Below are 26,778 nucleotides of genomic sequence, written 5' to 3' on the forward strand. Positions count from 1 at the left end.
ACTATATAGTAATTCAAAGCAATAAAGTAATTCAAAGAAATACATATCTCTGGTAACAGTAACTACATGGTAAAAATAGAAGCCAGAATTATTATATTTTTGGCTTGAAAATCCACTTTTTATTTCTTTCATGAACTAAAGTACAAACACATTAAAATTATAAATCTGTTATTAGGCACATAATATATGAAGACGTAATTTGTGACAAAACAACATAGAGGAGACAGACTGGTATAGAAGCAGTTTTTGCATGCTACACTGCAGGTAAATTTTTATCAATTCAAACTACATTGTTATAAGTTTAGGTTGTTAAATGTCATCCCCATGGCAACCACTAACAAAATATCTTAAAAAATATACACAAAGGAAATGAGAAAGTAATTAAAATAGTTCACTACAAAAGATCAATGAAACACAAGAGAGTAATGAAGATAATGAAGAGCAAAAAATGCATAAGGCATATGAAAAATTAGAAAAATTGCAGAAATCCTGCCTTAACAATACTTACTTTAAATGTAAATGGATTATGCTCTCCAATAAAAAGGCAGAGACTGACAAGATAGATAAAAAAGCATGATCCAACTACAAGCTGTCTACTCTCTTCAGATCCAAAGACATAAGTAAACTGAAGGTGAAAGGAAGGAAAATAAATTCCATGAAATAACCAAAAGAGAGCTGGCTATACAAATAACAGAAAAAAATAGACTTCAGTCAAAAAAATGTTATAAAACACAAAGAAGGACATTATATATTCTTAAAAGGGTAAATTCAACAAGAAGATACAATAATTATAAACATACATACACTTAACAGTAGAGCCCCAAAATACACATAGCAAACATTGACAGAAGTGAAGGAAGAAATAGGCAGTTCTACAATATTCATTGGAGACTTCAATATACCACTTGCAATAATGAAGAAAACATGTAGGCAGAAGATCAACAAGACAACAGAGGACTGAATAACACTATAAACCAAGCTGACTTAGACATATACAGAACACTCTACCCAAGAACAGCAAAACACATTCTTCAGAAGTACTCAGGGATCATTCTTCAGGATAGATCACAGGTTAGGTCAAAAAAGAGTCTCAATAAATTTTAAAAGACCGAAATCATACAAAGAACCTATTCTAACCTGTTACTGATTTCTGAATGAAGTAAAAAAATTGGTAACAGAAGGAAAACATGGAAATCCATAATATGTGGAAATTAAACAACATACTCTTAAGCAACCAATGGGTTAGAGAAGAAATCACAAGGAAAAATACTTGAGAGATAAAGGGGAAGTAAAACACAACATAACAAAACATATGGGATGCAGTCAAGGCACTGATCAGAGGGACATTTAAAGCTGTAAATACCTACATTAAAAAAGAAGATTTCAAATCAGTAACCAAACTTCATACTTTGAAGAACTAGAAAAACAAGAGCAAACTAATCCCCAAGCTAGCATTAAAAGTAAATAATAAATTGCAGAGCAATGGCAAATGAAAAGGAGAATAGAAAAACAATAGAGAAAATCAATGAACCCAATAGATGGGTCTTAGAAAAGATAAACAAAATGACAAACCTTTAGCTAGACTGACAAAGACAAAAAAGAGAGAGAGAAAAGATGCAAATAACTAAAATTAGAAATGAAAGTGGGGACATTACTACTGACCTTAAAAAATAGAGATTATAAAAATATTATGAACAATTGTATGTCATCAAATTTAGACATCTTAGATGAAATTGGCAAATTCTAAGAAACACACAAATTACCAAAATTGACTCAAGAAGAAATAGAAGGGATTTCTGAGAAGATGTGTCAAAGTGGGTAGGGAGAGTTCAATCAACTTTCTCACAGAGAACAACGGAGAAAGGACAAAAACCTACACAAGGGAGCTGCTTTGGGAATCTGCAGAACAGGAAAGTGCTGCGCATCATCCAGGAGGAAGTGGGACAGTGAGACAAAGAGGCCAAAAGAAATCCATGAGTTACTCCCCCCTGTAACTGGGAACCGCACATATACCCCACCCTCGAGACAAATAAACTCAGTAAAACCCCTGGCTCACTGCAGCCAAATGAGTTGGAGAGAATGTTCCCTGTGAGAAAGAGGGGTCTGGCAGAGGGTGGAGAGTGGTTTCTTTTCAGTAAGTTTGGCCAACTGAGCCCTCTTTCAACCTCAGGGGAGACCACAGCCAGCAATGAAGTGGCTGCAGGAAGAGGGGAGGGAGGATCTGATCAGGCAAGTTGTCACACCCAGCCACCTTGGGAGAGAGAGGAACTAGGTCAGGGATGGGGCAAAGAGAGATGCCTATCTGGCAAACTGTTAGAAGCCCAACTTGCCTGAGGGAATGTGGGCGGGAAGAGTCAGGTAAATTTTCAAAAGCCCACTTAACCGTGGAGCTGTTGTAGCTCAGTGGAGGAACTCATGCCTTACCTATATAAGGTCCTTGGTTCAATTCCTAGTACCCCCAAAGACAAGGGCTCCAGAGAGTGATCCACCCAGTTATCACACCAAGCTAGCATGTTATGACAGAGAACTTATAGACTGAAAATAAATTTTTTACGTTTTTATTGATGTTATTTTTATTATTATTTTTAAATTCACTAAATCCGCGTACCTCACCTGTAGAGGTAGGCTGTAGGGTTATTGATCTATGATCACTGGCAGCCTGAGAAGCTCTGTAGGGGCCTAAAAGGGAAGCCAATTTTTCCTAAGTTGCCTTCTGTTGTTGTTGTTTTGTTTCTGGTTTGTTGTCTTTTCCCTTTCTTTGTTTCCATTTTTTATTACTTATTTTTTCTACCTACTTTATTTCTTTACTTCCCTTCATTTTTCCATCCTCTCTCTATCTCCCCCTCCCTCCCCTCCCCCTCCTCCTCCCTTTCTCTCTCTCTCTCCCCTCCCCTTTCTTTTCTTCTCATATCTTTTCAGCATTTGAATTCATTCTATTTTTTTCTATTTTGTTTCTTTTCTCATTTTTCTCTCTTCACCCTTTTATATTCTTCTTCCTTTATATATTTATGAGTTTTTTACTCATATTATTTATTTTCCTAGCTCTTGTATGGTTCCTCTTCTACCTGTTTTTTTAAGGTATTCTATTACTCTTTCTCTCTTATCTCTTTACTTTTCTCTGGTGCTAATATTTTCCCCATAAGGGAACATAGACAACAGCAAGGATATAGAATAAGAAGGAAATAAGTGTCAAAAAGGAATCTTACCACAGTAAAATAAAATAAAACCTTAGAATAGAAAAAGAAGCTACCCAAACAAATAAATCCATCTAGATAAAAAGATGCCTATATATGAACACCAATGTTCATAGCAGCACTATTCACTATTGCCAAAAGTTGGAATCAACCCAAATGCCCATCAACAGATGAATGGGTAAATAAAATGTGTTATATACATACAATGGAATACTACTCAGCTATAAGAACAAATACAGTACAAACACATGTGATAGCATGGATAAATCTTGAAAACCTTACGTTGAGTGAAGCAACCCAGGCATTGAAGGACAAATACTACATGACCTCTCTGATATGAAATAAGTAAACCAAGTTGTCTCAGAGTGCTAGAGACTGGATGATAAATTTTAAAGTAGTTGGAGGGTAGAGGAAGGTTGTGAGCTGACAGCTACTTAGGTGAAATCTATGATAAGCTGGAGGTAAGTATTTGTACTGGGAAGGGATAAAATGGGGGCATAGGGATAACTTTGGATGGGGCTGTGTGGGCTTTAGGGGCACTAGAGATGGGAGGATGAATTAGATTGCCCAAGAAATTGGAGAGATGAACATTTGATCATGGGAGATTGTCAGGTATGTGGTTGAAATTGTGGTGCAGAGAAAATTCTTTAGAGAATGTAATATGGAAGGTTGCATGTTTGGATTGCTTAAGGAGGGGGCATCTGACACAGGGCAAGCTTCTGGGGAGTGTGTGAGTGCTCATTTTGTCATAGTGGATTATGTCATTGGTTGGAGACCCATACAATGAGAGTGAAGGTATACCCACATCCTGGGGAGGACTGATGTTCTCAAACAGAGGGAATTGTATCTCTTGAGAGAATCGGTGGCTCCCAATGAGTTAGGGCAGTCAAGTATGTCAAGCCCTCAACATTTTTGCAAATATCTCTGAATATGGTCCCTCAAATAATGAAGATTGATTGTCATGGTGGGCAGTGAGGCGAGGGGGAAAGAAGTGATGAATACATGGAATCAGGGTAACTGTGGGGCAATGGAAGTATTCCACAGGATCATGCCATGATGGATATAGGTCATGTTAAATTACACCAAAAAGTATAAAAATCTATAGGCTAAAATGTAAACCATAATGTAAAACATAAGATAGCTAAAAATATAGAAAATTGTATAGTCTAAAATATAAACTATGATGTAAACCCAAATGGAACCATATTTGAAAGCTATTGTTTCAATATCTGTACATTAGCTACAGCAAATATAATATGAACATGTAAAAAGATCACTGTTGGGAAAGGGACAAAGGGTTTGATGTTGGATATGTGGGAGTACCATATATTGTATATGTGAATTACTGTGACCTAAAACTTATGTCAAGAGAAACTTAATAATCATGGAAAAAAAAGAAAGGAGGTAGACATTGAGGAAGAAATGGAAGAAATTGCCTTTCCACTGTACATACACTGCAACACCTGCAGCAGGATGAAAGGCAAAATGTCAAAAACAAAGCTTTTTCATTTTTTCATTTCTTTGATACCCCAATTTATTTTTCCTTTATTTAATTTTTCTAAATTTCTATGTATTCTATATCTAACCTTTAAACCCATTGCTATATTCCATTTTTCTATTAATGGAATCTGGCAATATATTGGGTTTACTTTTTGAAGAAGTTTGGACTACAGAGAGGATCAGCTATGGTAGGGGAGGAGCACTTGTGTGGGGTGTCATTAGTGGGGGGCAAATGGTTGGGAGGGAATTCTCTAGGGCATGTATACAGGGTACATAGAAAGGTTTGGATATTTTCAGAGTGGTTTCAGTTGGAAACGACAGGTAAGAGAGTGCTGAATTCCTGACCAGCTCTATCACATTCCCCAATGGAACAACAACAATTCCCCAAGTGCAATGGCAAAAACCAATAAAGATGGATGGTCCAACGATGAACCCTTGATACTGAAGGCTCTGATAATGAGCCTGTGTGCCTGTAATATGAACTAGGCCTATAGCTGTGGGGTGTCTAAGAGTTACATCCTGAGAGCTCCATGTTGCTCAAATGTGGCCACTCTCTAAGCCAAACTCAGCATGTAGATGCATTGCCTTCCTCTCAGCATGGGACATGACTCCCAGGGATAAGGCTCCCTGGCACCAAGGGATTACTACCAAGCACCAGCTGATGATGTAACTATAAAAAGACCATGAACAAAGAGGTCAACTCAGACCAGCAGAATATCTCAGCCTACATGTAATATCAGGTGTTAAAAACTGCATTTTGACCTTCGATAAAAGGGGGAAATGAAAAGGACAAATGAGTTTATATGGCTATGAGTCTTCAAAAAAGAGTCGGGAGGTCATCAGGGGGTGATGCTTATGCATGCCTCAGCAGGGTACCAGAGACAGCCATGGTAGATGGAAACCCAGGTGCTGGTTCTCCCAAGGGCTGCAGCGAACCACAGGTTCTATGGTCAAGGCAGATGGCTCTGGAGTTCAGTGCCATGTCAGTGGCATGTCAGGAACACAAACTTTGGAGTTTGTATTCCTGAGTGTGATGGAATTGGACTCAGATATAACCTTTCTACACATGCCTCTTCTGTTACTTTTACTGGACCTGTGGTTGGTGTCTGGATTGGTATATACTCAGGAGACCTGAATCTCTGGACTGTCCATGTGACGGCCAGGCCCTGGGCCTCAGCAGACTTGCAGCTCCTACCCTCTGGTTTCTTGGACTTACCCTGGCCAGCTGACAGGAAGGTGAAGAGGGTCAACCACCACACCAGGGAGCCAAGAGTGCCTACAGCTGCAAGCAGAATTGCATCTATCATCCATGTGGAATCTAAACCCCCTCCTGATATAGAGGGCAACTGGACATAACCATCCCAGGGTCCACAGGATGCAGGAATAGAGTATGGATTAGAGTGGACTTACTGGTGTTCTGCTGGGGAACTATTGTGATTAGTAAGGGAAGAAATTGTAGGAGGGATGTGGAGAGGGTGGCCACAGTGGCTGCTGAAGGTCAGGAGAGGGAAGAAGAGATATGGTGTGGGGGCATTTTCAGGATTTGGAGTTGTCCTAGGTGGTGCTGCAGGGATGGATGATGGACATTGTGTGTCCTGTCATGGCCCACTGGCTGGACTGGGGAAGAGTGTGGACTACAATGTGGACCACGGTCCATGTGCTGCAGTGGTTCTCCAGAATGTATTAGCCGGGTGCAGTGGATGTGCCACAATGACGGAAGAGTTTTTTGATGTAGGAGGGGTGGCGTGGGTGGGGTGGGGGGAATATGGGGACCTCATATTTTTTGAATGTAACATTTAAAAGAAAATAAAGAAGAAAAAATATATATATAAAAAAAAAAGATGCCTAGACACCAACAAAAACTACAAGTCATACTAAGAAGCAGGAAGAAATAGTCCGGTCTAATGAACAAACTAAAAAACAGGAGGAGATGTAGAATGTGGAACAAGTAATCGAGGCTCTCCAAACAAATAACATGAATCAACTTAATGAAGTGAAGGAAGAGATAAAGGATATTAAGAAGACACTGGGGGAACATATGAAAGAAACCATAAACATACATAAAAAAATAATGGATCAGATGGTGATGAATGGCACAATGCAAGAAATCAAACATACACTGGAGGAAGCAGATTTGGCTCAACTGACAGAACATCCACCTACCATATGGGAGGTCCAGGGTTCAAATACAGGGCCTCCTGACCCATGTGGTGAGCTGGGCAATGCACAGTGCTAATGCACGCAAGGAGTGCCATGCCACACAGAGATATCCCCTGCATAGGGGAGCCCCACGTGCAAGGAGTGCACCCCAAATGGAGAGCCACCCCATGCGAAAAAAATGCAGCCCGCCCAGGAGTGGCGCTGCACACATGGAGACCTGACACAGCAAAATGCCACAACAAAAAGAGATACAGATTCCCAGTGCTGCTGACAAGAATGCAAGTGGACACAGAACACACAGTGAATGGACACAGAGAACAGACAACAGTGGTGGGGAGGGGAGAGAATTTTTTTTTTTTATCTTAAAATACACTGGAGGGAAGCAGATGTGGCTCAAGCAGATGGGTGCGCACTTACCACATGGGAAGTTCAGGGTGTGGTTCCTGGTGCCTCCTAAAGAAGAGAGGAAGACAGCAAGCTGACATGCCAGGCTGGCATGGAGAGCTGATGCAACAAGACAATGCAATGAAGAGACACAACAAGGAAAAACACAAGGAGAGACACAACATGTAGGGAGTGGAGATGGCTGAAGTGATTGGGCATCTTACTCCCTTATTGGAGGTCCTAGTGCCTCCTAAAAAACAAAACAAAACAAAACAAAAACAATATGAGGGGAGAAATAATTAAATAAATCTTAAAAAAATACACTGGAAGCACTTAACAGCAGATTTAAACAGGCAGAGGAAGAATCAGTGATGTGAAAGATGGTACATCTGAAATCAGACAGATAGTAAGACAGATAAAAAGATAGAAAAAAATCTAACAGGGATGCAGGGATTTGAAAGACAATGTGAATCATACAAACATATGCATTATAAGCATCCCAGAAGGAGAAGAGAGGGAGGCAGAGAGAGTATTGGAAGAAATAATGGCTAAAATTTTCCCAGCTCTTTGGAGGGACATGGATATACATGTCCAGGAAGCTCAGCACACCCCAAACAGTATAAATCCTAACAGGCCTACTCTGAGACATAAACTTATCAAGTTGTCCAATGCTCAAGACAAAAAGAGAATTTTGAAAGCAAGAAGAGAAAAGAGATCCATCACATACAAGGGAAGCTCAATAAGATTAAGTACTATTTCTCATCTGAAACCATGGAGGCGAAAAGGAAGGTGTATGACATAGTGAAGGTGCTAAAAGAAAAAAACTGTCAGCCAAGAATTCTGTATCCAGCAAAGCTGGCATGCAAAAATAAGGGACAGTTCAAAATATTCACAGATAAACAGAAATTGAGTTTGTCAACAAGAAACATGCCCTTCAAGAAACACTAAAGGGAGTTCTGTAGGTTGCAAGGAAAAAACAGGAGACAGAGCATTGGAGGAGAGCATAGGAAGGAAGATTATTGGTAAGTATAGCTAAAAAGATAAAAAGAGAAATAAAAACTACATATGACATACATAAACCTAAAGAAAACATGGCTAATGTACGTAATGCCTTGACAGTAATAACATCAAATGTTAATAGATTAACCTCTCAATCAAGAGACACAGAATAGTAGAATGGATAAGGAAATATGACCCATCCATATGCTATCTACAAGAAACTCATCTTAGACCCAGGAAGACAAGGACGTTGCACATGAATGGATGGAAAACTATTTTACATGCAAAAAATAACCAAAAATGGGCAGGAGTAGCTATACTAATATCAGACAGAACAGACTTTAAATATAAAACTACTGAAAGAGACTAAGAAGGACACTATATATTAATAAAAAGGGTAATCTATCAAGAAGAAAGAACAATTATAAACACATATGCGCTTAACCAGAGTGCCTCAAAATACATGAGGCAAACATTGGAAAAACTAAGTGGAGAAACAGATGTCTCCACAAATATAGAAGGGGACTTTAACACACCATTATCATCATTAGACAGAACATCTCAACAGAAGGTCAGTAAAGAAACAGAGACCTTGAATAATACATTAGAGGATCTAGACCTAATGGACATATACAGAATATTACCCAAATACAGTAGGATATACATTCTTCTCAAACACATACGGATCATTCTCCAGGATAGAACACATGCTAAGCCACAGAACACCTCACAATGAATTCAGGAGGATTAAAATTATACAAAGGAATTTTCTCTGACCACAACGGAATGAAGCTAGAAATCAGTAAGGGGAAGAAAACCAGATTAGGCACAAAGATGGAAGCTAAGTAACATACTCTTAGACAAGCAGTGGGTCAAGGAAGAAACTGAAAAAAAAAAACCAGTAACTACCTTGAAATGAATGAAAATGACAACACAACTTATAAAAACTTGTGGGATGCAGCAAAAGCAGTGGCTGAGAGGGAAATCTGTAGCTATAAATGCCTATATTAAAAAAGAAGAAAGAATTAAAACCAAAGACCTACCTTCACACCTGGAGGAATTAGAAAAAGTACAACAAACTAATCCCAAACCAAGGAGAAAGAAAGAAATAACAAAGATTAGAGCAGAGCTAAACAAAATTGAAAATAAGAAAGCACTAGAAAAAATCAACAAAACCAAAATCTGGTTATTGGAAAAGATTAATAAAATTGACAACTCCTTAGGTAGATTAACAAAGAAAAAAAAGAGAGAGGATGCAAATACATAAAATAAGAAATGAGGAAGGGGATATTGGGATATCTTACAGAAATAAAGAGTATCACAAGCAGATACTTTGAAAAATTGTATGTCAACAAGATGGATCACTTAGATGAAATGGACAAATTTCTAGAAACACACAAGCAGTCTACACTGACCAAAAAAAAACTGATGAACTCAACAGACCGATCACAAGTAATGAGACTGAATTAGTCATCAAAAACTAAGAAAAGCCCAGGAAAAGATTGCTTCACAGGTGAATTCTACCAATCATTCCAGAAAAAACTAACACCAATCCTGCTTAAACTCTTCCAAAAATTAGAACTGGAAGGAAAATTACCTAATTCATTCTAAGACGCAAACATCACCCTAATACCAAAGCCACAAAAAGACACCACAAGAAAGGAAAACTATAGACCAGTCTCTCTAATGAATCTGGATGCTAAAATCCTCAACAAAGTACTTGCTAATTGTATTCAACAAACCTTCAAATTAATTATACAGCACTACCAAATGGATTTCATCCCTGGTATGCAAGGATGGTTCAACTTAAGAAAATCAATCAGTGTAATACAACCACATTAACAGATCAAGAGAATAAAACCACATGGTCATCACTACTGATGTAGAAAAAGCATTTGACAAGATATAGCACACTTTCTTGATAAGAACACTACAAAAGATAGGAATAGAAGGAAATTTCCTCCACAGGATAAAGGGTATGTATGAAAAACCCACAGCTAACATCATATTCAATGGTGTAATGCTAAAGGCTTTCTCTCCAAGATCTGGAACAAAAGATGGATACCACTGACACTGCTCTTATTTAACATTGTGTTAGATGTACTGCTCAAGCACTTAGGCAAGGAAAAGATTAAAAAAGGCATCCAAATTGGAAAGGAAGAAATAAAAATTTCACTATTGGCAGATGACAAGATCCTATACATAGGAAGCCCTGAAAATTTTACAACAAAACTTCTACAGCTGATAAATGAGTTCAGTAAAGTTGCAGTATATAAGATTAACATGGAAAATTCAGTAGTATTTTTGTACACCAATAATGAGCAAACTAAGGAAGAAATCAAGATAAAAATTCCATTTACAAGAGCAACTAAAATAATCAAATACCTAGGAATAAACTTAACTAAATAGGTAAAGGACTTGTGCGCAGAAAACTACACAACATTGTTAAAGGAAACCAAAGAAGACCAAAATAAATGGAAGAATATTCCATGTTCATGGATTAGAAGACTAAACATCATTAAGATAGCTGTCCTTCCCAAATTGATTTACAGATTTAATGCAATCCCAATAAAAATTACAACATCATTTTTTACTGAATTGGAAAAGCTAATTATGATATTTATATGTAAGGACAAGGGACCATGAATAGTCAAAGACATATTGAAAAAGAAAAACAATTGGAGGAATTATATTACCTGACTATAAAACAAACTAAAAAGCTACAGTGGTCAAAACTGCATGGTTATTGGCACAAGGACAGACATACCGACCAATGGAACAGAATTGAGAGTTCTAATACTGAGCCTCATAAATATGGTCAACTGATATTCAACGAGATAAGCAAGCCCACTCTACTGGGAGAGAATGCCTCCTTCTACATATTGGTGCTTGGAAAACTGGCTATCCATATCCAAAAGAATGAGAGAGGATCACCTCTGCACACCCTATACAAAAATTAACTCAAGATTGATCAAAGATCTAAATATAAGAGCCAAGACCATAAAGTCCTAGAAGATCATGCAGGGAAGCATCTATGAGATCTTGTAGTAAGAAATGGTTTCATGTACTTTACACTCAAAGCATGAGTGACAAAAGAAAAAATAGATAAATAGGACTGCTTCAAAATTAAAAACTTTTGTGCTTCAAAGAAATTTATCAAGGAGAAAAGACAGGCTACTCTATGGGAGAAAATATTTGGGAACCATCTATCCAATAGGGGTCTAATATCCAGCATATATAAAGAAATTCTACACCTTGAAAATAAAAAGATAATAATCCATTTAAAAATGGGCAAGAGATTTGTATAGACACTTCTACAAAGTAGAAATACAAATGGCTAAAAAACACATGAAAATATGCTCAACATAACTAGCTATTAGGGAAATTCAAATCAAAACTTCAATGAGATATCATCTTACACCCATTAGACTGGTGCTTTTTAAAAAAAAACAGAGGACTGTAAGTGTTGGAGAGGATGTGGAGGAATGGGAACAGTTATCCACAGCTGGTAAGAATGTACAATGGTGCAGCCATTGTGGAGGATGGTTTGGTGGTTCCTCAGGAAGCTAACTATAGAGCTGTCATATAAAGAGCAATTCCACTGCTGGATATCTACCCAGAAGAATTGAAAGCAAGGACATGAACAGATATATGTACACCAGTGATCAGAGCAGCATTATCCACTATTGTGAAAAGTTGGAAGCAACCCAAATGTTCATCAACACATGAATGAATAAGCAAACTATGGTATATACATACAATGGAATTTTACTCAGCTGTAAGAAGGAATGCAGTATTAGCACATAGGATAACATGGATGGATCCTGAAAACCTTATGTTAAGTGAAGTAAGTCAGGCACTGAAGGATGAATATTACATGACCTCACTGATATGACTTAAGCAAACTGAATAGACTCACAGATCTAGAGTCTGGAAGACAGGTTTACAGGAAACAGAAAAGGAGTAGACGGTAATGAGCCAATGTTCATATGGGCAAAATCTATGATGAAGTGGAAGGGTGTGGTTAGGCAGTGAATGGTGTGAGAGTGGGGCAGGGATGTGTTTGGGATTGGCTGTGTGGGTCTGTGAAGGGGAGTAGGGTGGGGGGATGGGTTGGACTATCACTGGAACTGGGGGGAGGGCTAGAGGAAGGAACAGATGAACTCTGGATATTTGCAGGTCTGTGATTAAAACTACAATGTTGGGAAAGCTCTTTTGGCAAATATGGCAGGGGAGGGTAACTGGTGTAGGGTATTGGGTGTGGGGGATATACAGGATAGGGTGCACCTGGGGCATCCTTCTATGGAATATGTAAGTATTCCTTTTGTCATAGTGCATTATCTCAGTGGGTGGAGACCAATACGATAAACAAGAAAATATTAAACACCATTCCTAGGAAGTCCTGCTGTGTTCTCAATTAGAGGGACAAGAATCCTTCGAGAACAGAGGCAGTACCTAATAAAAGAAAACAGACCAATATGTCAAGTTTCAATATTATTGCAAGTAACTACAAATCTTATTCTTCAAAAATTGAAACTTAGTGGTTACCATAATTTCCAAAGGGAAGGGGAAGGAAGAATTGAATACATGAAACATAGGGCATTTTTAGGACATTAGAATTATTCTGCATGATCTTGCAATATTGGATACAGGCCATTTTACATTTTGTCAAAACCTATAAAAGTCTATGGTCCAGGGAAACGGACTTGGCCCAGTGGTTAGGGCGTCCGTCTACCACATGGGAGGTCCGCGGTTCAAACCCCGGGCCTCCTTGACCCCTGTGGAGCTGGCCCATGCGCAGTGCTGATGCGCACAAGGAGTGCCGCCCCAAGCAGGGGTGTCCCCCGCGTAGGGGAGCCCCAATCGCAAGGAGTGCACCCGTAAGGAGAGCCGCCCAGCGCGAAAGAAAGTGCAGCCTGCTCAGGAACGGCGCCGCCCACACTTCCCGTGCCGCTGACTACAACAGAAGCGGACAAAGAAACAAGACGCAGCAAATAGACACAGAGAACAGACAACCGGGGGGAGGGGGGGAATTAAATAAATAAATAAATCTTTTTAAAAAAAAGTCTATGGTTCAACTTGTAAACCATAATGTAAACTTTTGACCATGGTTAGTAGCAATGCTTCAATATTTGTACATCAGTTGTAACAAATGTACCATCCGTATGTAGAATTAATAATAGGAGAGAGTAGAAAAGGGGAAGGGTGTGGGGTATAAAGGAATCCCCTATTTTTTCTGTGACTTTTCTGTAACCTAAAGTTTCTCTGAAGATAAAATGGAAAAAATAAGACACTAGGGGAATATATGGAAGAAATTGTTACTGTACATACAAGACAACAGATCTTACAGTTATGAAAGACATAATATCTTTTTAAATTTTTATATTATATCAATTTTTAAAAATTTTTGTATTTTGTTATTTTTAAGACTTATTATTTCACTTTCTTACTAATTTTATTTGGCTATTTTGGGGGCTTTGTTTTTGGAAAGGTTTTCAATCACAGAAGGGTCAAACTTTGGCAGAAGAGGATGACTGACTCACGTTGTCAGTGATGGGGATGTGTGGGAAGGGTTGCACTTTGCGCATGCGTCTAAGGCATCTGAATACGTTCACTTGTTGACGGGGTATTGTCTTTATTGGTGGAGTCCCACAAAATGATCGAAAAAATATTGAATTCTTATCCTGGGGTGTTCTGCTACATTCTCCAATAGAATGACAAGAATCTCCCAGGTACTAGGGCAGTGCCTAATGAAGGAAGACAGACCATTATGCCAGGCTCTTGATATTGAAGATTGTACTTATGAACCTTTTCTTGTGAAATTGAAACTTAGCCTACTATTATATTTGCCTAAGAGTTACCTCCTGAAAGCCACCTTGTTGCTCAAATGTGGCCTCTCTTTAAGCCAAACTCAGCATATAAACATACTACCTTCCCTCCAGCATGGGACTTGACTCCCAGGGATGAGCCTCCCTGCCACCAAGGGATTATTACCAAGCACCAATTCGTAATGCATCAGGAAAAAGACCTTAACCAAAAGGGGGAAATATTAAATACAAATGAGTTTTTATGGCTAAGAGATTTCAAAGTGAGTCAGGAGCTCATTCCAGGGGTTTCACTTACGCACATCTCAGTACGGTCTCATTGACTGCCACAGTAAACAGTACTTCAAACAGCAGGGCTCCTGAGGACTCTAGAGACATCCAGACACATAAGCAGGATAGACAAGCTCAGGAATTTGGCATCCTGTCAGTGGGCCTTACTCTGAAGTTTATGGTCCCTAGTGTAATAGACTTAGATTCATTTATAATTTCCCTACACATGGCTCTTCTTCCCCTTTTATTTGAACCTATAAATAGCACTACTTGTTAAATATATGTCCCAGAGACTTAAATCTTTGGCTCAGTAATGTGCCTGTATCTCAGAAGAGTGCAACACCTACTCTCCAGTTCATTAGGCTCACCCAGAACAACTACCAAGCTGATGATGATGGACACTGCCCACCCAAGGAAGGGAGAGTATCTGCAACTTCAAGCAAGATAGTTCCATCCATCTGCCCCATGGGACCTAGGTCCCCTCTCAATCAGAAACAGAGTGGGCATCACCATCCTAAATCCTCAAGATTGGAAAATGAACAATGGACTAAAGTAAACTTATTATTATTCTATTACAGACTATTATTCTGGAAATGGAAGAACTTTTATCATTGATATAAAGGCAGTGGCCACCAGAGGTTCTAAGGGGAAGGAGAGGGAAAAATAGGTGTAATATGAGGGCATTTTCAGTACATTGGAATTGTTCTGCATGACACTGCAATAGCGGATACAGGTCATTATATATTTTGTCATAACCTACAAAATTGTGCAAAATAGACTGTAAACAATACTGTGAACTAGAGTCCACAGTTAGCAGCAATGCTTCAATATGTGTTCATCAATTTTAGCAAATGTACCACACTAATGAAGATTGTTGTTAATGTGGGAAAATGTGGGAGGGGGAGGGCAAATACACTAAAATATGGAAATCCCCTATATTTTTAAATGTAACATTTATGTAATCTACAGCTTATTTAAAAAGAAAAAGAACAGAAAATCCCAATATCTAAACAAGTTAAGAAAGTAAATCAATAGGGATTGATTCACTCAATGTGAATCAACTTATAGGGCCTCAACCTACCATATGGCTGGACCTGGGTTCAATCCTTGGGGCCTCCTGGTAAAAAAGAAGAAGAAGAAAAGAAAGCGTGTCTGCAGGGCAAGCTAGTGCCTGCATGGCGAGCCAAGTGCCCACGCGGTGAGCCGAATGCCTGTGTGGCAAGCAGAATGCCTGTGCAGCAAGCCAAGTGCCCATGTGAGTGCCCACGTGGCGAGCCAAGTGTCCACGCAAGTGCCCACATGGTGAGCCAAGTGCCTGCGTGGTGAGTCAGTGCCCATGCAATTAAGTCACACAGGAAGATGATGACTCAACAAAAGAGAAATGAAGGGGAGAGTCAAGGTGAAGCACAGCAGAGACCAGGAACTGAGGTGGTGCTATTAACAGGGAACCTCTCTCCATATCAGAGGCCCCCAGGATCGAATCCCAGTGACTCCTAGAGGAAAAAGATGAGAAGAGAAGACAAAAAGAGAAATAGATACAGCAGATCACACAGTGAATGGACACAGACAGCAAAAACAGCAGGGCAGGAGAGGGGGAGGGGAAATAAAAAATAAAATAAAGTAAAATAAAATAAAATAAATGTATCTTTTGAAAAAAGAAAGTGAATCAATAATCAAATTCCTTTCAACAAAGGTAAGTGCAGGACTAGATAGCTTCACTGGTGATTTCTACCAAACATTTAAAGTATTAACAACTCTTAAATACTTCCAAGAATAGAAGAGAAGGGAACACATCCTAACTCATTCTATGAGGCCAGAATTATCCTGATACCAGAGTCATATAAAGATATCACAAGAAGAGAAACTACAGACCAATATCCCTGATAAATATGGTTGCAAAAATCCTCAACAAAATACTAGCAAACCTAATTCAACAGCATATTAAAAGGATTATATACCATGACCAAGTGGGATTTATCCCAGGAATGCAAAGATAGTTCAAGATAAGGAAACCAATCAAGGTAATACATTACATTAATAAAAAGAAAAAAACAAAACAAAACAAATGATCATCTCAATCAATGGAGAAAAAGCATTTGACAAAATCCAACAGCCATTCATGATTTTTTTAAAAAGAGAGAGAAAACTAGGGAGAGAGGGAACTTCCTCAGCATAAAAGGTATTTGTGAAATATCCACAGCTAACATCACACTCAATGATGAAAGACTTAAAGATTTCCCCTTAAGATTAGGAACAAGACAAAGCTGTCCATTTTTATCACTGCTATCTGACACTGCACTACAAGTTTTAGACAGAGCAATTAGGCAAGAAAAATAAATAAAAGGCATCCAAACTGGAAAGGAAGAAATAAAACTATTGCTATTCACAGATAACATGATCCTTTATATAGAAAATCCCAAGGAATCCATGGGAAAATTAATAGCAAATTTGTGGAGTACAAGACCAACACACAGGAATCAATTTTTTCATTTCACCAGCAATGAACAATTTGAAAAGGAAATTAAGAAAATAAATTCATATATAATGGCATCTAAAAAAAATAAAATATCCAGAAATAAATTTTACAAAGGAGGTGAAAGTTCTATATACTGAAAACTATAAAACATTGCTGAAAGATTTTAAAGAATACCTAAATAAATGGAAAAATATCCCATGTTCGTGGATTGGAAGACTTAATATTGTCTACTCAAAGCAATCTACAGTTTAAATGCAATCCTGATTAAAATTCCACAGACTTTATTGCAGAAATGGAAAAGCCAATCTTAAGATTCATACAGAATTGCAAAGAGCTCTGGATACCCAAAATAATTTTAAAGAAGAACAGAAATGGATGACTGCTGCTTCTTGATTCCAAAACTTATTATAATGCTACAGTGGTCAAAACAGTGTGGTACTGGCATAAGCAAAGACATACACATCAATGGAATAGAATTGAGATTCTAGAAATAACCAAAAAATCTATTGCCTATTGATTTTTGACAGGGTGCTAACTCTACTCAATGGGGAAAGACTATTCTCTTCAATGAAGGTTGCTGAGAAAACTGAACATCTACATGCAAAAGAATGAAGGTGGACTCCTATCTGGCACCATATACAAACTTAATTCAAAATGGATCAATAACTTACATGTAAAATCAAAATCATAAAACATAGAAAACATAGGGGATTTTTCCTGACCTTGATTTTGGCAGTGGATTCCTGGATATGACAGCAAGCACACAAAGAACAAAAGAAAAAAACAGATAAATTAGAGTTCATCAAAATTAAAAAATGTTTTGTACCAAAGGCATTATCATGAAAGTGGAAAGACAACCTAGAATATGGGAGTAAATAGTTGCAAATCATATATCTAACAAGGGTTTAATATACAGAATACATAAAGAAATTCCACAACTTAACAACTAAAAGACAAATGGCTTAATTTTTAAAATGGGCAACAGTTCGTGTGCAAGGAGGCAACAAGAAGTACGGGGCCCTGAGGCTGAATGTGGGGAATTTCTCCTGGGATCCTGAGTGCTATATTCACAAAACAAGGATGATCGATGTTCTCTGCAATACATCTAATAATGAGCTGGTTCGCACCAAGACCCTGGTGAAGAACTGTATTGTGCTCATTGACAACACACTGTACCAGCGGTGGTACAAGTCCTGCTGTGCTCTGCCACAAGAAGGGGGCCAAGCTGCTTACTGAGGAGGAAGAGATTTTAAGCAAAAAAAATCAAAGAAAATCCACAAGAAATATGATGAAAGGAAAAAGAATGCCAAGATCAGCTGTCTTCTGGAGGAGCAGTTCCAGCATGGCAAGCTTCTTGCATGCATTGCTTCAGGGCCAGGCCAGCATGGCTAACAGATGGCTATATGCTAGAGGGCAAGAAGGTGGAGGTCTATCTGAGGAAAACCAAGGCCCGGAAAGGCAAATAATTCCTTCCTCCCGTCCTAGCTCCTGTAATAAAGTTTATTGTTCTATAAAAAAAATGGCAAAGGATTTGACTAGATATTTCTCCAAAAAAGATATACAAATGGCCAATAAGCACATGAAAAGATGCTCCATATCATTAGTCATTAGGGAAACACAAACCAAAACTATAACAAGATACCACTTTATACCAGCGAGGATGGCTATTACCTTTAAAGAAGAAAATAACAAGAGTTGGTGAGATGTGGAGAAACTGGAACCCTTGTGCATTGCTGGTGGGAATGTAAAATGGTTGCAGCCACTGTGGAAAAGTTTGGTCTTCCCTCAGTTAAACATAGGATTGCTACTCCTAGAAACATACCCAAAAGAAGTGAAAACAGGGGCTCAAACAGATATTTTTATGCCAATGTTCATAGCCACGTTATTCACAATAGGCCAAAGGTGGAAACAACCCAAGTATTCATCAACAGATGAAGGGACATAGAATATAATTTGGCCATAAAAAGGAATAAAGTTCTTATACTTGCTATAAGATGGATGAAACTTGAATATATTATGCTAAATAAAACAATTCAGACAAAAAGGTCAAATATTATATGATTCCACTCATGAAATATCTAAAAGAGGCAAATTCATAGAGACAGAAAGTAGATTAGAGGCTGCTAGGGGCAGGGGAGAGGTGAATGGGAATTATTGTTAAATGGGTACAGGATTTCTGTTCAGGAAGACAAAAAATTTTTGGTAACGTGGTAATAATGGTTGCACAACACTGTAAATGTAATTATTGCCACTGAAGTGTACACTAAAAATGGTTATAAGGACAAATTCTATGTTATTCCATATATAGACAGATAGATACATATAGATATATTTGTATCTACAGTAAAAATTTTTTTTCAAGTTGCAAAATCTCAAGCCCCATCCCAGTCCTACTGAATCAGAATCTGCACATTAACAAGATTCCTCAGATGGTTCATATGCACATTGAAGTTTGAGAAGCTCTTGAAGTAAAGGGCAAGTGGAAGAAATGGAAGAAAGACAATTCCTAAATTGTAAGAGAACAGAATGAGTTTATTTGTAAGTATGTCTGACGGTGGAACATGATCAAGAGTCTGATGGCTTCTATTGCTTTTGTCTTTACAAGTTTTCCTTCCTTTAGCAACAATAATTCTGTAAATTTCACCCATTCATTCATTCATTACGAAGAGTTAACGTATGCCTACAATATAACAGGCACTGTTTTAGTTTGCTGCAGTCATCTACATTAGGGTTTCCTTTTGCCATGGCAGGCTATTCCTTTCTTAATTTCAGGAATCTTGACTTTTAAAAAATTTGTCCAAATCATATCAACTAAATTACTTTGAAAGGCAGTAATTCCAATGACATCATGCTACCAATCACCCACAAATAAATTTCCCTTTAAAACAGCAAACCATATTGGGATTAAAACTCATCAGTCTCAAAACATAAAAACTTAGTTGGAAGATATTGATGGATCTGAAACTAGACCACTTAAAAGCATTAAGTATAAATTCAGTATATAGTAAGCACCTAGCATGTGCCAGGCCTTCTCCTAGGCATTTCAGAGAAAAACAAGCATGAGACAGTCCCATTAACATGGCTAATGCTCTGCTGTCGCTGTCTTGAAATCCACAATGATTTTATCTTTGAACTTGTAAGTGGAGTGCAATTCCTTCAACTTTTTAAATGAACTCTGATGGGAACATGGACCTCTTGGTAAGCAGAAGAATATATGCAGAAGAAATGGCCCTTTCCTGCTTTTTGAACAGGAGCCTTGCATTTTCATTTTGCACTGAACCCGGCGAATTACGGAGCCGGGCCTGATGCTAGTCAAACAGAACTGTGCGTTAGGTACTGGGATGGAGCGGAAGGCGTGTTTAGTTAGGAAAGAGTAAATGATCACTCATAGGGAAACTAGAATGAAAGCCGGGTTTTGAAGGACAAAAATAAGTTTGCCAGGTAACTTCACTTCAGAGAGGGAAGCGAGGTAAGGAGGAGCACTCTTACATAAATCTGTGGACAACATACTGGCTTGTTGTTGTTGTTTTTAACCTGTGTAGTGGGCACAAATCTGGAAAAGCAAATTCGTGGATAAGAAACGTACATAAATGAACAAATACTCCTTTGGTTTCTATTTTTACCTGGGTTTAGTCCTGTTCCCGGGTCTAGGGAAGGGGCTGGAGAGCTTTCGAACCCGTCGGGAATCAAACTTGCAGCCTTCTCCGCGGCCTGGGCAATCAGCTGCGTGAATGGGGTTTCCTCTCCGAACTGACTCCAGTCACTTGTCCCACAGAGTTTTTCTATTTCTCTCAGCAGGTGCCTGCCGCATAGCTTCTTGGGCTGGTTGATGTCGCCCAGTTCAAGGGAGAACCCAAGCAGAAGGAGACACATGACAGAACAGCAGAGGAGCCGCCGCATCGCTGCGCCCGGGGCGAGCCCGCCGCGCCCCCAACCGCCCGCGCGCGCCCCCTGCCGCCTTCCGAGCGGGCGGACCCCGCGAGAACAGCGAGGCGCCGCGCGCGGCGGGCCTCCCCCGGCGGTCTCAGGCGGTTGAGAGTAGTGGCCCTGGGTTCTTAAAGTGGGAGCCAGAAGTGCCCGGCGTTTGACTCGTTTTTCTAGCCTTCCTCGGAGGAGACTTATAAAATGAAAAGCGGGAACGTGAGAACTTTTTAAAGTGATAATGTAGCCATAAAAAATATTGCTCCCACTGCCTGGAATACATTTCCCGCCCTTTTTGCCTGGTTGTTAACGAGGCGGCGTCGCTTTCTCCCAGAAGCCTCCTCTCACCTCCTCCTGGTGTTTATCAAGGTTGAGGTGTTTACATTCATTTCTGCGCTTGTTCCATCGCTTCTTCCCTCAAACCCCCAAGCTTCATGAAGGCAGGGCATGTGTCTGTCCTTCTCACTGGGTCCCTAGTGCCTGACAAGTCGTTGGCGATCCATATGTGTAGACTCAACGGTGAAACATGTCCAGGCTAAATAAAGTATGTGTACGTGCATTTCAAAGTCAGATTCAAAGCGTCTTCAGAAAAATCCTGCCAGTTCCACAGTAGGAATCTAGCCTCAATCTCCAGAACAAACAGGTAGGGATACTGTCATGAGATACCTGGGATGAAAATCTGGCTCTTCTAATTATAAAGTACAGAGCATTTCCTATTGCCAAATTTTCAGTAGTTTGGGATAAGGACCCCTAGAATAGCAGCACGAAGTGTGTAACGCAAGAGATCAAGCCCAGGAAGGTTGACTGAATGTTTGCATATTCCGAAGAAATCACAAGGGAGGCCAGCAAGAGTAGACATACCTTTAATACTTACACGACTCCATCGCTGCCCTCCAGGTACCGGGATATGGGATAATAAAGTCATTACGGCAGAGGGGAACAGGTTAGTGCAGGAAACAGCCTCATATTTGAGAAGTTAAAGTTTAAAGCTTTACGTGGGCGCCCGGTTTCGGGAACATGCTTACCAAACTCAGCTCTGTGTCTAAGGATCGCAGCTGGCCAGTTCTACCCGCTCCTTCCCTCCCTGTGACAAATGTGGAGGAGGCGGGGAAGGGTATTCATTAACCCCTCAAGCTGCAATTTTCGATTAGGTAATTTTGCTAGGTTAGGAGGGAGATGGCAGGGAAGTGCAGGGCACTCTTATAGGTCGCTTTGTCATTTTTAATTTAAATTTTGTTTTATTATTATCAAGTGTGTTGTCTCGGAAGGCTATATTACCAGTCATGAGGGAACAGTAAGAGGTCCTCTGAGGGTTAATCAACTTTAGGATGCCAAAGCCGGGGAGTGAGGCCAGCTTGTCAGAGATACACTTCACCACGTCCTTTTACAATATTATTTTTCTCCCTCTTCTATGTCTTTTTCCCTTTTTCATCCCTCAAGCTTTGCGCTGCTTCCCAGTGACATCCATGAATGCTGTTAAATTACTGGCAATCAGATTTTTTTAAAAGGTCGATATTAGGTAGGGTAGCACGATTTCATCGACTTCCTTGGAAAACAAGAAATGTCCAAACTGGCCCATCAGTTCTATTCAGTACTCTATCAGGTAAACCTTGTGAGAAAAGAAAAAACTCATTATACTTAAGGGAAGATTTAAGAAAACTCTCAAGTAATATGTCAGAACTCAGCAAATTTTACTTACACGCTTTTCTTTGCATCCCCTATACTCTCATCCCCTTTATATTTCTCCATACACACTTATTACAATTGACGTACTATATATTTTCCATCCCTATATGTTTAAGTTCTGACTCCTTCTACCAGAATGTAAGCTCCATGCTGGATTTTTGCCTGTTTTATTTATTCTGATAGCCTCTTTGTTTTGCATAGTGTCTGCACATAGTAGGTTCTCAATAATAATTTAATAATTAATAATAGTAATTTAATGTATAATTATAATTAACAATAATAGATTAAAATAACAATGTTAATGACATCAACAATCATATAATAGTGAATGTATGAATAAATGAATAAACTCCTGAGAGTTGACTGTTTCTTCCTTCCTGATTTGCATTCCTATCATAATTATAGTACTTTTTGCAGTATGGTGAGTTTTTATTTTAAATCATGTGATTTTCTCCTCTCTACTAAGTCCAAAGCTCTTTAAAGAGTGAAACCATTCTTGGTTCATATTACTATCCAGTGCTTAGGACAATACCAGCTAAAATGATCCTTAATATATGTTTACTGAATGAATATATTATTACCTACTAATACTACTTATGCTTATTATTAACCAGAACCAATGAATTTATTGAGTTGAATAAATTATTTAAATGACTTTTCTAATTAATCAATTACTATTAATTTTACTGAATGAATTCCTAACTTATTTATCAGTATCCTGTCCTGATTATCTTATGCCCTCATAAAATGGGAGCTGAGCAATAAACTACATTTGAGTATTGATAAATGATCATTTCATTTATGCAAGATAGAACCTGTGGGATTGTTTTGAATTAAACTAGAATGTTAATTTCTCAAGTTATTTTAGTATTTCATGTTTTCTTTATATAAGCATTAGGATTCTCATGGTTTAATCCTCTAGATTTTTAGTTTAGCAATATTAATTGTGAGTACAGAAATTAATTATAACTACTTGATTATAATACAAATAATGCCTTCTTTTTTACTTTTTTGTTTCAATGCTAGATATTATCTGTCTTCCCCGCTATAATGTTGGTCTGGTTAGCATTTTATCTGTGGTTCTTGTCAGAGTATATATTCAAAAATATATTTTGAAAAAATGATAATAGCATTTATTTTTTGAGTGATTATTACATCAGGCATTGTGCCTGTTTTATCCCATTTAATCCTTGTAGCAATCATATGAAGTAGAACTCTAATTATCTCCATTTTATAGATAAGGGAGCTCAGACTTAGAGAGATTAAGAAACTTGCCCAAGAAGGTAGAGCTAGTAGGAGGCCTCAGAATGTGTTTCAAAATTTACACCACTGGTAATAAAGGAACTTATAGGCTGATCCCAGCTACAAGGCTAATAGATGTGTAAGCTTGTAGAAATCATATACTCCAGTTTACTGATTTGTGTCATGTATATAAGAACATGTGGTATAGGATAAAGACAGATAATAATAGTACTTTCTGATAAATGTTACAATTAAAGATAATACACGAAAAGCCCAGTTCCTCATACATAATGAATACACAACAAATTTTTGCTGTTGTATCATTGCCGTCTTTATTTTTTGGAATGTGAGAAATGAGATAATAGAATGCACTTTGAAGTAAATGTTTTATTCTTTTATATATCATCTAAATAGCTCTCTGTTAATTTGACAAGGGTTTGAGTAAACATATTTAAAATCATCTTTCATTTTTTAATTTCTAGTACATAAAGAATAGTGTGCTATCAATATAGTCATGGCCCACTCTTAAGAGATTTCACATTAATTCATTTGAAGGAAAAAAAAGCTTCTTTGGTGTTTAGGAAATCTGAATGAAATTAGTGAAATATCTCCAAGTACAAGAAGCTCAGGCATTTCTAATTATGTTGAAAGTTATTCTAATTATTTATTCTTTTTATTCTAATTATGTTTAAAATGTAATTGAATAAACCCTTTACTGTTTAAATGTTGGAATGAATCGTGAAGAAATTCAATAAAATAATTAAAGGAAAGGTGAGATTGGTATGGGCTGCAGTGGTGTTGGAAGGTGTCATCTAGAGACAGGACTTAACTAGGTAACAGTGAGACAGGGCTGGCATTTCAGGAAGAAGACACAGCATTAGAAAAAGAATGGAGGCAAGTGAGCAAGACATGTTCTAAGGAGGGCAACCTAGCTGATACTTGTGTTAGAGATTTGTAGAAGATGAAGTATGGCCAGAGAATAAAGTGAACTTTAAAATTCAGACTAGGCAATTGGATTCTATCCTATTTATCCTATGGGGAAGTGAGGATTATAAAATAATGTGTGGATAAGGTATGAATAAGGTATGCACAAGATGCAATTGAAACTTAAAGTAACGGGAAACGGACTTGGCCCAGTGGTTAGGCTGTCCGCCTATGACATGGGAGGTCCGCAGTTCAAACCCCGGGCCTCCTTGACCCGTGTGGAGCTGGCCCATGCGCAGTGCTGATGCGCGCAAGGAGCGCCCTGCCACGCAGGGGTGTCCCCCGCGTAGGGGAGCCCCACGCGCAAGGAGTGCACCCGTAAGGAGAGCCGTTCAGCGGAAAGAAAGTGCAGCCTGCCCAGGAATGGCGCCGCCCACACTTCCCGCCCCGCTGAGCTGAGGACAACAGAAGCGGACAAAGAAACAAGATGCAGCAAATAGACACAGGGAACAGACAACTGGGGGGGGGGGGGGGAATTAAATAAATAAATAAATAAATAAAAAGAAACTTAAAGTAAGTAACCTGACTTTAATGTATACAGAAAGGAGAATGTTTAAAAGTGAATTAATCAGCTAGAATTCCATATCATTAGCTACATGAGTTGGTAAGAGCCAAGAATAGAATGGAAGGAGTGGGAATAAACAAAAGGGAACAGATATAAATGACTTTTAAAGGAAGCTTCATAGGATTTCATGACCAATTGCATGTAAGCTGGAAGTGAAAAAGAAGAATCTTTAAAGACTATGGCTTTGAAGTATAGAGAATGAAAATGCTGATGACATTGAGGGAAATTGTCAGGGGAATTTGATCCCAGGATAAAGTTTTAGACATGATGAATTTGGAATGACCAAAATATTCAAGAGGAATTACTAATAAAGCAAATAGAAATATGGAACTAGAAACATGCTGAGATATTAGGCCTGGAAGTCCAGATTTGGAAGTCAACAGTAAGGAGTTTTCAATTAAAGCCATGAAAATTAAGTAACTCTGATGGCAAGATTTTATTGTTTCAAGGTAGAAAAGAAGAGGAAATTTCATTGTGAAGAAGAGAGAAAAGAGCTGCAAAAAAAGAAAGGAAGATAGAGAGGATATAAATAGAATGGTGTTATATCAGAAAAGCAAAAGGGGAAGAGAATTTTGAAAAAGAAAGAATCTTTGATGGAGTCAATTATCAGGGAGAAGTCAGAGAAGACAGCAAAGAGTTGCCATTGAATTGGGGATTGGAAACCAGTATGGAATCTAACAAGTTAGAGAAGCCAGTTTCTACTGGATCCCATAGAAAATGAGAGATGAAGAACCAGAAGCCATTCAGTTTGTTTGACAGAGAAAGGGTTGATACTGAGAGAGTTTTATAATATATATATAAAATTTATATATAAAAATTTATATATAAAATTTATATATAAAATTTATATATAAAAATTTATATATATAAAAAATTTATATATAAATTATATGTATATAATTTATATATAAAATATATAATATATATTATATATATAATAGGGTTGATACTGAGAGAGTTTTATAATATATATAAAATATATAATATATAATATAATATATATTATATATAATATATAATATATATTATATATATAATAATATATATATTAGAAACTAGAAGATTCCCAGGCAAAAGGAAAGGTTGATAATGTGAGGGTTCAGAGTATATAGCAGAGTAATTAATTGAGATTTACTTTTTCTTCCTAATCTTTACATTCTGCCTCCCATTCCATCCCTCTACAAATTTCAACCTAAGAAGCCAGTGCCTTAGAATTTCCCCACCTGAGAGACTTTTGTAGTACAGAGCAAAAGCTGCTTAAAGTTGCTCTTCCTATGATATATAAATATCTGTGTAAGCCAAAAGATTATAAAAGTGTCCCTGTGGGCAGGAGAGAGAGGGACAAAAGGAGAAAAGGAGATTTTCTTCATACTGCAAATATATTGAAGGCCTGGAGTTCTATAGCAGGCTACTGCTGTGCAATGCTCAATGGCAGTCACCTAGAGAGGGGAAGACCTCACAAAGGATGGCTGTTTGGTTCCCTAGGGAAGGGGACCCGTGCAGAGAAACTAGCATCTTTGGCAAAGTTCTCCTTGTTGCCAGGAAGGGAGGCAAGCACCAGAGTTAGGTGAC

General features: G+C 38.2%; 1 protein-coding gene and 1 pseudogene across 1 annotated transcript in view; one reads left to right on the forward strand and one right to left on the reverse strand.

Moving 5' to 3' along the window:
• The window catches only part of INSL6 (insulin like 6), a 40,394-nt gene extending 19,672 nt beyond the window's left edge, over positions 1-20,722 (reverse strand). Inside the window, exon 1 of the mRNA XM_004457421.2 lies at positions 20,432-20,722. Coding sequence (XP_004457478.1) covers positions 20,432-20,708 — 277 coding nt within the window. The 5' untranslated portion in view covers positions 20,709-20,722. The remainder of the gene's footprint in view (positions 1-20,431) is intronic.
• On the forward strand, positions 2,280-18,274 carry LOC139439440 (small ribosomal subunit protein eS8 pseudogene; annotated as a pseudogene).
• Positions 20,723-26,778: the final 6,056 nt, after the last annotated feature.

Source organism: Dasypus novemcinctus, chromosome 8 (genome assembly GCF_030445035.2).
Source record: "Dasypus novemcinctus isolate mDasNov1 chromosome 8, mDasNov1.1.hap2, whole genome shotgun sequence".
NCBI classification, from domain to species: Eukaryota; Metazoa; Chordata; class Mammalia; order Cingulata; family Dasypodidae; genus Dasypus; species Dasypus novemcinctus.